The sequence below is a fragment of the Convolutriloba macropyga genome, chromosome 4, assembly GCF_964194025.1.
Source record: "Convolutriloba macropyga chromosome 4, txConMacr16.3, whole genome shotgun sequence".
Lineage (NCBI taxonomy): Eukaryota > Metazoa > Xenacoelomorpha > Acoela > Convolutidae > Convolutriloba > Convolutriloba macropyga.
The window spans coordinates 52653517-52666753 of record NC_134471.1 but is presented as its reverse complement, the minus strand read 5'-3'; the positions used below and the strand labels follow the sequence as shown (position 1 = coordinate 52666753).

At 38.1% G+C, this 13237-nt stretch overlaps 1 protein-coding gene across 1 annotated transcript; it reads right to left on the bottom strand.

Moving 5' to 3' along the window:
- Window positions 1-6833: 6833 nt before the first annotated feature.
- Window positions 6834-12993, bottom strand: LOC142338098 (uncharacterized). The gene is made up of 3 exons (XM_075387730.1): window positions 12958-12993; window positions 11536-11924; window positions 6834-7138 (listed from the first exon to the last, which is right to left on the bottom strand). The coding sequence occupies exons 1-3, from the start codon at window positions 12991-12993 to the stop codon at window positions 7018-7020; spliced, it is 546 nt and encodes a 181-aa protein (XP_075243845.1). The 3' UTR covers window positions 6834-7017.
- Window positions 12994-13237: the final 244 nt, after the last annotated feature.

The following is a 13237-nucleotide window of genomic DNA, read 5'->3' as shown; positions in this document are numbered from 1 at the left end:
CATAAATATGCAAAGCACGCAACCAGCAATGAATGCAGAGCAAAGCAACGCAACCGAAGCAGTGAACGATATAGCAAGCCAAGCAGTGAACGATTTAGCGAGAACAATAACAACTACCCAACGAACAACCCAATTGCTCAAACATTGCAAAATGGAGCAACAGCAAGTGGCCAAGAGACGGAGAATGTTTCGGAAACATCTTCAGCAAAGCAAAGGCGAAAGGAAAGGATGAAGAAATTCGATATCGAGTTCGAAACCAAGATGCGACTGGAACAGGCACGGTTTGAGCGAAGGAAGCTAGAGCTGGAAATGCAAATGAAGGAACTGGAAGCCAAGCATCAACTGCTGGAGAAAGAGCGTGAGCTAGAGCGCAAAGTGAAGAGAACAGCATTAGAGAATGATGATGTTCGTTCCCAGTCAACTAGTGCTCGAGGCAAATCATCCTTCAACTGGACCCCAATGAAGAAAGGTGTCTCGGACTGGGCCAGTAGGATCGACAACCTTTTAACACCAGAACTGTCAACAGCTCGCTTCGAAGTAACCACTGAAGTGAACAGGCACAGTCACTTCTCAAGATATCGCAGTTCACGAGACCGTTCTTCAAGTGTTGAAGACCGGGACGTTTCCCCCAGAGCTGATCGGCTACGATACAACAGTGGGTACGCAGGTAGCAGTAGCCTAACAAAGCTGAAGTTGAACAACTTCGACGGAAACCCTCTCAAATGGCCGGAGTGGTCTAGTATGTTTATTGCTACAATGGATCAACGACCAATACCAGACTCAGAGAAGATGCGCCACCTGAAGACTCTACTGTCAGGAAAGGCAAGGCCAGCAATGTCTGGAATGGGCTATTCTGGACAGTTCTATGGTTCTGCATGGAGCATTGTGGAGAGGAAGTTTGGAAGGCCTCATGTGATCATTGATGCACAACTGGAGAGTCTTCGCAAAGCAAGTCAGCTGAAACCTCAAGAATCAACAAGTCTGATTAGTTTCTCAGTTATTGTTTCGAATTTTGTGAATGTGCTCAAAGAGTACATGCAGATTGGTGATCTGCAATCAATCTCGACACTGTATATGGCAGTAGATAAACTACCTCAAGTTCTCAAAGAGAAGTGGTGTTTCTATGTTGATGAAGATTAGCCTAATCTGATTATATTTGAAAAGTGGCTATCTAGGATAGCTTTCGTACACGAAGGGTTTGCAGCTTTCAAGGGAGAGCGAAGAGAAGAAGACCGAAGAAGAACAAATAGAGACAAACGGTTCTCGAAAACATCGAACTTAAGTGCAAGTTCGAACGTGAAAGAAACAAAGCAAACGCAAACTGATCACTGTCCGCGAGCTGATGGTACTCAAAAAATATGGAATTGTCTACTATTCAGGAACATGAGTGTGAATGATCGTTCGCAGCAGTGAGGAAGCAAAGCTTATGTTACGGATGTCTAAGCAAAGGACATGGAATCAAAGAATGTAAAGTCAAAGCGTGCGGCATCAATGGATGCATCATGAAGTACAACCAATTGCTACACTCTGAAAACCAAATGGACGAGGGCAATCACGCAGTAAACGTAAGCGCAATAACAATCAACCAGATTAATGAAGTTACTACCTTTCTTCAGATAGTTCCTTTCTCAATACAGAGTGGTGGCAAAAGGCTGAACAGATATGTTTTCCTCGACAGTGGATCCATGGTTTCAAAGCGTGCAAGAAAATTTATGAGCCCAAGGCTACGATGTGAAGCTCAACATAGCTGGCATACAAGGAGAAAAGGATCTGAAGACAGAAAAAGTTCCCCTCAAAATAAAGGGACTGCATTCAAAGGTGCATTCAATCGAAGCGTTTTCACATCCGTCAATCTCCTTGGGAAAACCAACTACAACTACAGCAAGCTGAAGCAAAGCTTCAATCACTTGAGTAATCTACCCAACAAAAGCTTGAGTAATCTACCCAACAATTGATGGAAGTTGGCATCATCAATGGTCAAGATGCTTATGAGCTACAACGCCCATTGGACTACAAGATAGGAACCCGAAGTGAACCTTTTGCCGGTTAAACAGAGCTAGCATGGGTAAACAGTGGACCTATGACAGGCAAAAGAAGACAAAATGTTTGTCATTTCGCATTTACAGAGGATGTGAAACTGGCTGAGAATATCCAAACCTGGTGGGACATAGAAACCTATGCTTCCAAAATCAACGTTTTCAGTCAGTCAAAGAAGGAACTGCAGGCGCAAAAGATGCTAGAGAGTACGACAAAGTTCACAGGCGAGCGGTACGAAGTGGGAATGCTGTGCAGTGAGCCAGAGCCAAACCTACCGTACAACTACAACTCAGCCTTGGGTCAGCTGTACTCACTGGAGCGAAGATTCCAAAGGGACCAAACCTGAAGAGTTTGTATCAACAGACAATAGATACAGATATAAAAAAAGGAATCCGAAAGATATTGGACGAGTCCGAAGTGAACGTCACCTTCGGGAAAGAATGGTATTTGCCATACCATCCGTGCTGAACCCGAACAAGCCTGCAAAGTAAGACGTGTTTGCAACGCTACCTACAAGTACAAAGAAGTATGCCTAAATGATAAGCTACTAGCAGGACTTTATCTGGTACATGGGTTGATTGGAACAATATTCAGATTCCGTGAAGGACCAATAGCCTTAACAGCTGACATCAAATCGATTTTTCTACAAGTGCAAGTTCCAGAACAGGATAGAAGTTGCTTGAGGTTCTTATGGCATCCCAGAACTAACAAACCTGTTCAGATATACGAATATTAGCAACATGTATTTGGAGCTTAAAATTTCATCAAATCAGAAGGAACCGCGGAAGCAGCAATTGAAGTCTTCAATCAAATACAACCTCTTCTCTTACGACAAGGATTTGAATTGAAGAAGTGGATAAGCAACAATGATGCAATAACCGAAGCAATCCCAGAAGACTTGAAGTCAATCAGCAACACGAAACAAGTCGAATTGGAACCCAATACGGAGGGATCCTCCGTGCTAGGACTAAATTGGACTTTTACTGATGATAAACTTGAAGTGTGCAGAGTTACAAACAAAGAAGTTGAAGCATAACTCAGAGGAAGGTTCTATCACTGGTATCTTCAGTATTCGACCCGATCGGATTGTTTGCTCCGTTCAGTTTTCACATGAGACGACTTCTGAAAGGCATCTGGACTAAAAATGGGCAACATTGGGACAACAAAGTGGAGCCTGGTGATGAAGCAGAATCCCTGAGATAGAAAAAAAACTTCCAATAGTGGCTGAAACATGCATCGATAGAAAGTAATTCAACAGAGAGAAGAATAAAACCGAACTTCATGTGTTTGCTGACGCATCTGAAGACACGATGTGTGCAGTGGCCTCTCTACGTTCACAACCAAAAGAAAACTAAGCTGACTTAGCATTTGTCATTGGAAAATGCAGAGTGGCACCGATGAGGCATCTTTCAATACCGCGATTGGAGTTGCAAGCGGCAGTCATGGCAGTGAGATTGAAAGAACAGATAGTTAAGGAACGTGAAATGAATATAAATAGTTGCAATTGTTGGTCAGACTCAACTACGGTACTGCTGTGGATACTCAGTTCCCATCGTAAACAACAAGTGTTTGTGGCCAATTGAGAGGCTGAGATACTAGATACCACTTATATTTCACAGTGGAAACATGTGAGCGGTATCATCGGTACCCTCATCAGTCTTCATGATACAGGCTGAAGTGAAGAAAGCTGTTATTCAGTGGGAAGGATTCAGTAACATCAACAGACTAGTGAGTACAGTGGCATACGCACAGAGAGCATTGAAAAAACACAAACCAGCGACACTCGTAGTCAGCATTGAAGAAAGAGAAAAAGCAAAGCAACTATCTTCAAATTACTACAGCCAGAACAGTTTGGTGAAGAGATGAAATCTCTCAAAGCTGAAAAAGAAATTCCAAAAGGCAGAAAAATTCTACAATTCTCCCCTTTCATAGATGAACAAGGACTTATTCAAACCAAAGGCAGCATAGGCAAAACTCAATTGGACTTCAATGCAAAGCATCCAATTTTGCTACATTGGAAACAGCATGCGGTTGCATTATTCTTGCGAAATGAGCACAAGGACAGTCAACACGAAGGCACTGAGCATGTAAGAAACATTGTTCAGTAGAAGATGTGGATGTTTGGAATACGAAACGCCTTAAGATCAATCAAGAACAAGTGTGTTACCTGCAGAAAAGGCAGAGCACAGACGATAACACCAGTAATGGCAGATCTAGCCGAAGAGCGGTTAGATGCCTCAACAGCCTTTACAAATTTTGGAGTTGACTACTTTGGCCCTTTCAATGTGAAGATTGGGCGCAGAAACGAAAAACGATGGTGTTGTCTCTTTACTTGTCTAACTATGAGAGCGGTGCATATAGAAGTGGTATCCAAGTTGGACACATATAGTTCTCTCAATGCAATAATGAGATTTATCGCACAAAGAGGCAAATCGAGTACAATTATCAGCAACAATGGGACGAAGTTTGAGGGAGCTGAAAGAGAGTTTGCAGAGTACGTTGCGGCATGGGGCAAAGAAGGGATCGAAGAACATCTAATTCAACGAGAAATCAGATGGAAATTCAAACCACCCGCAAGCACCTCAATTTGGTGGAGCATGGGAACGGTTGGTGAGAAGCTGCAAGAAAGCAATGTATGCAGTTTTGGGGAACACATCAGTCAAAGAGAATGTTCTCTCAACTACGATGTGTATTGTATAGCAGACGTTGAACGCAAGACTTTTGACTCCAGTCAGTTCAGACGTTAATGACTTGAAAACCTTGACCCCTAATCACTTCTTGCTCGGCAACAAGAACGCTTGCTGACCCTATCTACCATGCATGTAAGAAATTGTGAATCATCAAAAGCTCTTCCGACAAACTCAAGCCTCTGCAAATCTCGTATGAGAATAATTTTGCAAAGAATATCTGCCAAATCTAAATAACCAGCAATAATGGCGATCTACGGCGAACGAAACCCTTAAAGAAGGTTATCTCGTTTGGCTGATCAAATACAGCAACAGGAGCGGCTATTAAAATCTAGGTCGGGTTTCGGAGACCATTGATGGGTCTGACGGTGTGATAAGATCAGCGATAATTCGAACGAGGGACGGAGTTTACAAAAGACCAGTAGTGAAGCTCGTCCCAGTACTGCCTGGAAAAGATGTTTTCCTGACGGAAAACAGGGCCGGCGATGTTTTTGCTGAACTTACTGACTCAAGAACCAAATTGAATAGTGCTTCAAGGCCATTTCAACCCTTAAAGCTAGAATAGCATTTAATGCTACATTCTATCGAAGCCAAACATATTTGTTCACTTTTTCAACATCTATATTCAGTGACTATTATTAGTACGTAATCATCATACATGAAGTGAAACTGAAACCCAAACTCGAACTTTGCTATCATTGTCACGTATTCAAGTGTTCACAATCACACAAATTGAGCTCAACGGGGCAAGAGATACCCAACGTGGTAAAACAGCTTCGATGAATTTTACGATTTTCCTACCAATTCAGAGAGTGCGGGGCAACGTATACGGTATCCCGAACCCCAACTTTTTTTGCCCACGTATTAAGATTGGGTATAAAATCAAAAAGGTAGCCCAACCAACGCAGTTTACCCAGCGTTGCTCATTCTTACTTCAGATAGTAGGCCTACCTAACGTTTATAACCCAGTGAAATTTTATCTCACTAGCATTTGTGGTTAAGGATATATCATTGAAAAACCTCGAATTTAAGACTAATTGTTTATTTGAAATTTTGGATTTTTACTTAATTGAAGCGAAGCCATTTGTTTTTCGGCAAAGCTGAACAAGTAGTTATTTGAAATTATTCAGTATCAAGTAATGCAACGGCATTCTAGAGTATAGCGGATAATACAGTTCACAAAGGCTAACTGCAAAAACACAATATCCGGACAGATTTGAAACCGCTAAAACGAACTGGGCGGTGTAAAGTTTTCCTTGACTTTGATAGGAGAGCAGACGTTACAATTATCAATAATTTCAGCAAACTGTTTCTGTCCAAAACTGGTACTTAATAATTGTCACTCTAAATAATCAAACTTTATCTATTATAGTAACTTAATCGACAGAACAACCAATAATGAATATAGCATCATCTTTTTCGGTCACTAGATAGTCAGTTTGGTCCAAAAAATGCAGGAGAAGCCCCACATGACTCTGATAATTGCTTTAAAATTCATTTGAGCGCTATAAGATACTGATTCTTACTTCACGGTTGTATTGCATCATTGGATGTACCCCATTTTAATGCTCTTGAACTGTTCAGAATGACAAAGTCTGCTTAAATGTATTAATATGAGTATTATTCAATCAATCGAGTTAAGTATTTTGTTGCAACGAAACAAAAATACTACTAAGATGCAACGAAACAAAAATACTACTAAGATGCAACGAAACAAAAATACTACTAAGATGCAACGAAACAAAAATACTACTGTAATCACGAATTGATTATCATGACCAGTTTGCTATGTTTTTTTTAAAAAAAATGATACAGTATTTGCATTCAACCTCATGCTGGACGAAAGCTGACAATTGTCCTTTATTAACTTTAAACCAAACTCACATTAAAAGCTGTGTTTAGAAACTTTAAACTTTTTCAAATCCTTGTCAATTATTCGCAGGCAGGCAATTATCAAACGATCATCCGTGAATTCACATTAATTTAGCAATCAAGGAAGTAACAAACAATTTCCATTAGATTTCATCTTAAGTTACGACTTAATTGCTGCAGTTTATAATTCACATTTACCGAACTGTGTTGACAATTCTAATGTCAAGAAACAATTGCAGTTTTTCAGCACGATTTCATTTGATTGGTTGATATTTCAATGCATTGAATTATGTAACCAACATGAAATCTAATCATGCGCTTTATTCGCAATAATAGTTTATTCGGAAGTTTTGATCACAACATAAATTTGAAATGATTTTGAATTGTTCATAAAGCAGTTCCGATAAAATTGATCAATTTTTCAATGATTGATCCCTTTGTAGCTGAGAACCAATACGTCAATCACAATCATGATACATGCAACAAAGTTTGAAGGTAGAATTAAAGTTGATGTGCCATACTTGTTGTCGTATTGCACCCACCTGAAACGCAAACAGAAAAAACTATAATTTCTACAGACATTTTGAAACATAATCGAAGATCCACGGGATTTGCTTCAAACGACAGGCAAGCTGCTGGCTTTGTCAGTAGCTAGCTGCAACTTAGGGAAGGCTGATCTAAGTTTAATTCAGTTTAATTGGGGTGGCGGAGTAGGGGGTACGCCCTTTAGAAACATGAATTTATGTTTCATTAACAGTGTCAGTTAATCGCATTCTCAGAGACTACTAAAGCGCAAAGCTCTAAGAGAACTGCCCAGCAACATTATGCCCTACGGGCTTTGCATATTGATCCCAGTTTGCGAGAACGAAAAATCGTTTCAGCAGGACTAATAAAATTGCTACAAATGTTCTCTGAGAGCAATTAAAAACCAATAAATGGTGACTTATTCTAAGGTTCAAGAAAATCTTATGTCCAAAACAGTTTCACAATATGAAATTGATTGCCACTGTCGTTTATTATATTTGGTCTTGTTTGACACATGTCAAAAAAAAATTCAAATTACTCATTTGACGGTCTTTGTGCAGTTTTTCCCCAACTAAAACTGCTCCGACTATTTTGCATGACCAAAAATTTATTGATAAGTCAAGTTCCCATTGTTCTGCTTGCTATATTTTATTGATTCAGGTGTACAGAAGTGTAAAACTTTATCTTTCAATACAGTTTGAGCATTACCAGTTGTGTTGCAAGAAACTTCGAAAATTGAGGTCTATGTTGCCATACTCTTTCACAATTTCAACCTTTCGTTCACAATTGGTTATCTTGTAAAATATTACAAGATTCTGCAATAATAGTTTGAGAGGTTGGGGTTTAGAACAAAGACTTTAGAAGCAAACCTGTGAGACCGGGGTATATTGCAGAGTTGCTATAAATTTTATCGAAAGTTCACAAGCAATTTGAAAAACAATTATGCTTACGAAAACCCTGGTTTCAGTGTCATTATTATTTTTAACCACAAAGACAAATTAATTATTTTTTTAGCTATATAAAAACTTCGGTTCTATGTAGATATGACTCACAATTATAAGTTAAAAAATTTTTTTTCTTGTTAGTAACTGGATTGATTTCAGGCAAGTATTATTCTCAGGCATCAAAGTAATCAATTTTGCAATTTCTTACTAAATCATTGGTGATACATACACGTCGGCAAAATATCAGCATTTAAGTTTTTTTGCTTTTAAACCAAAAAAAACGTTGAACAGACCAAAAGTCGGAAAAACATAACCCTGCATGGATTTATTGTCTTGTTTACATAGTTACGCTTTTAATTTCATAACAACTGGCTGTTATGAGCAAAAACTGGATGTTTCTTAGAAAACAATTTTGTGAGAAAACTATGTGGATCTCAATGAAAGCCCATTTCATCCAATTTATCTGTTAAATTGTGCAAAATTCTCGCAGTTTAGAAGTTCAGTTTGTTCAAGTTTGTATCAGATTTTTGGATTAAACAATTTTGTTTCCTTTTCTAGTTTTTCAAGAAGGAGAATGCAGTCATAGCGCTCCATGAATCCATAGAGGAAAGAAAACAGAGTTTTAGTTTCTGTATCTTTCTATGGTATTGTGAAAGAGTGTTACTGCACTGTTCTGCTTGAGAAAACTGAAATCAGTTGCTTTTTTAACTCTCAAAACAGGTTTCGAATCACGACAAGCTGGTTTGCGCCAAAAAACAAAAGTTTTGGCAATTGGATTGTCAATTTTTCAGGACATTCTTAGATTCTTGGTACTAGACCAAACAGTTAGAGCATAACTGACCAACTTTGGGTAAAATGCTCTCGAAAGCCGGCGAGTGGTTGGCTTCGGTATTACTGCTCAGATGCTAGCGTTGGGGGGGAGGGGGTTAAGTGGAGTACGGGGGGTCAAGCGATTGAGGAGGACCAAACTGCCAAGTAGAGGAGGGTGAACTGGTGATGTGAGTCGGGGGGGGGGGGGGGTGGAAGGGGGATGATTGAGTGGGGCGTATGTGACTTCGTTAAACTATCAAGATTAGGAACCGCCCTTCACACCATGGAACTGCTCCTCAAAACTGTTTTTGTGACTTGCATTCGTAAGAGACTGTTTAGGCGTAAGGTTCTAAGAGAACTAAATGCCCCCAAGCGCTACCGAGGACGAAAAGTCAAATGTGTCAGACGAAAAATTGGTCGAGCAATAAATCGCATTAAAAAGACCACAGGAATAAAATGATTGCTACAAATTTTTTCGAGAGCAATTGAAAAACAAGTCATTTGTACCATTAAACATAGCCGGCAGATTGCCGAAAAATAGCTGCCGTTGACGTGTTTAATGCAAATCGGATTGAAACAGAAAAAGAAATAAAAGAAGAGATAAATTTACCAACATTTTTACCATTTTGTTCAGTGACAAAAATTGTTCTATTCTAATTTGGCGTGTTGTTTCAGTTGGCTTCCAAATTACAATTAATTCAGCTTCTAAACAGAAAGCTGATAAGCTTAATACCAATGTCAGCTAGAAAACACTCTAATGAACTTATTTGATTTTGCACTTCTGACCTTGATTCTATCCACTATCTTCCGTAATTCAAGGAGTGATGGATTTGAAACCCCTTCAGTGGAAACAGTGAGTGAGGTAAGTCAAAAGTCAAACATGAAAGTTGTGACTTATGTAAAACAAAAAACGTGATCAAAAGATAAAAGCGAATTTTAAAAAAAACATAGCAGTACAAGTCCTGAAAAACATTTCAAAGAATTGAATAATTCATGACCTTACAACCATTAAATCCGCTTTCAATTGCATATGAGAGCTGTTAGTATTGCGACTAAGCACTAAAACAACACCAGAACAACAAAAACAAGCAAGACAAAAAATACAAATTTATATTTTAAAAGACAGGATCAAAATCAAAAAGAGCTGCTAAGATCTCATACTGCCAACTATACTCTTCTATTTCTCATTAGCGACCTATCGTTAAATGTTGCTGAGTACTCTCACTAGTACTAATAAATTATAAGACAAAAACAACCAAAAACCGAAACTTTTTTAAAACACTTATATTCAAGGTAACAGAACGCAACAGCTACTGAAGGACACAATTACCTCAATTATTTAAGTCCCCAATGACCACCATGGGGACCTGTTATCAATGAGGTTAACCGGTAAGACAGGAATAAGTGCAACAAACACTAGCAAAACTAAATAAAATTACCTTGACTTTTTGAGGCCTTTCCTTTGTGCCCACCAGTATGTTTTGCGCCCCCAGTTACAGAGCACGCGCCATTACATAATAAATATAAATTATCTTTTAAAATATGGCTCGTGCCTCTGGGGGTGCAAATATTATGTTCCCACTCAGCTGGGGGGTCAAAACCGGCAAAAAACCTATTTTTTAAAAAAAAAAACTGAACAAGCGTATCAGTCACAAAAAGCAATAGCAATGAACTGAAAAGTCTTGCTTTAATTGAGAATTTTTTAGCAACCAATGAGACCTGTTGATTATGAGACTGTTTACGACGACAAAGTTGAAAAGAAAGACTCGCAAAACTCTAAAAATTCGATAGTTATTACTGAAAATAATTATTGTCAAAGTCATGGAAAGCACAAGCTTTGAATAAAAACGATTAAATTGATAAACTTAACCCCTATTAGAAGCATCAGAGACTTGTACCCAATGAGATTAGTTGATAAGACATCAAAAAGTGCAGTAAAGACTTGCAGAACTGAAAAATTCACTCAAAATTTTTGAGAAAAATAGTGTCAAAGTCATGAAAACCACTAGCAATTAACTGGAGCCATTAATTGGGTTCTTTTATGCCTCATTAACTATTAATTAGATCTGTCGTTGTGGTGCTAAGTTAAAAGACAACAGATTTTTTTTAAAAGGGGAAAATCCAAAAATTCACTAATATTTTATGACAACAAATAGTCACAAAGTCATAAAAAGTTTTAGCTGCCCTTAATGAATAGAAGCAAAGTCAAATAGGCACAATTAGAACACATATGTACCGTCTTAAAAGCACTGAAGGAGAGGAAATTCTGATAACAGAAGTCAAATTGACGCATCTGAAAAAAAAAATCATCTCAAAAACCGCCAAATTGTTCAAACACCGATTTCTCACTCCACTTTAAAAGTATTTTGAAAAAGTCACGCCTCAAACCTACTAGATTTTTCGCTCCCTTTACTATTTTAGTGTGACCAAAATCACCACTCTAATTTGACTTCTCATTGACGTGAAAAAGCCGAAAAAGTGTGAACAGATGTTAGATCTTAAAAACAGACAGTGCACCAAAACAATTCAAATTCTTTGAATTGTAAAAAAACGGAGAACGCCTTAATAATAGCCGTTTGAGAGGCTGACGGCGGCTATTAACAAACATCGATAAAGAATCAATGAAAGATCAGCCCAACTTTAGCTAACAAGAAACATACCACGGTATGAGCGGATTGTTCACAGCAGCGCCCGTCGAGTTTGAAGTAGTATTGGAACTTCCAGTGACATTTGGAGTTGTAACACTGGATTCCAACCAACTGTTGATTGTTTCTCCGTCTGTTTCATCAGATTGTGATATATCAGTTGCAGTGATATTGTTAGTAGGTAATCCAGTGCCGTTAATAGTAGACGTTTCGTTAGGTTCGATAGTTGTATTGTAAGTTCCGGGAACAAAGGTGCTATTCAATGTATTATTCTGGTCTACATCCTGGTATTTCGGGAATATTGCAGAACTTTCTTTGGAAGTACTTTCTGAGGAGCTTTTAGCAATGGAATCGATGGTTGTCCTCCCTCCTGGGACTTCTGCTCCTCTAGTTGGTTGTTTGATCTTTAAGGGTGATACATATGAACACGGTAAAACTGATTTATTAATAATAAACAAGTAATAGTGCAAGTCTGTGTGTAGACAAAAACCGTATCAGCATCCACAAAATTTGTCAAAAATTTAAAGTGTTCCCAGTCATTACCCGGATCTGAGTCTCATGATATTTCAGCACTGAATCATAAAAATTTCATTATGATTTTTACTATGGCCAGAATTCTGATCATGACACTTCATAGACATTTCATAGCAAAACTCATAGTAAAATTCTTAATTTAGTATAAACAATGAAATTCAGTTCTGTATTTATCATGGACATAATGAATTTTCTGTCTGTTTTTGAACTGAACAGAATGAAAAATCGCCATCAACTGAGACTTGAAAAAAATGGGCAATTGCAAAAATTAATTCAAAGATATATCGGCAACGGTGTGAGGCATTTTTTGACGCAAAATTTTTAGATAAAAAATGTAGGGCCCTGTTTGAAGCTTTAAATATCAAATGGAATAACAATCTAAGCACAATTGATTGTGGGACAAACTTAACACAAAATGGGAGAATTGAGTAAATAAATTGTAAAGATATCTAACGAAAGATTTAACGGTAATTTACTCCGTGTAATTTTATATTGTTTTGTTCCTATCACAGAAATTCAAAAAATGAGATAAAATACGTAGCATACGATTAGCGTATGACATGGTGCAGTCAAACAGTAAAAGTTCCTCTAGGACACCTTTAGGAATTGATCCATTTTGGGAAAAACATCAAGTGACACTCCAGTACCATACGAGAAATGGAAAGCTTTTACATGAAGCTGGCGTTGTTGTCAAGTAAGAACAAAAACTTGGCAGTTTTTTGCTAAGCAGTCCAAAAGACAATAGTTTCATAACCAGCATACGAAAAATCAATATACGACACAACATCAACACAAGAACGCAAACGTCGCACACGACACGTAAAGTGCAACTGAGGATGAATAAACAAAACAAATGCAGGAAGACAATGGAACTTGGAATATTGGCGAATTAAACGAACTAACGTCCCAAATAAAAGCGCAAACAAATATAACTACCATTTCGCCATTTAATTTATCTACACCTCAAAAAGAAACAAATGTTACTCCTAAAACTAATGAGACCTTCAATACAACAAACAATAGAGTTAATTCTACCGGAATTTTTCAATAAATACAGATTTCTCAGATATACTAAATAGTTCTTTAACAAAAACCTAATTGTTTTACTTACTTCAAAAACGCATCAATTTTGATGACGGCAATTATCGAGTCTTTTTGCGCGTCGCATCCAGGCACTGGCGAA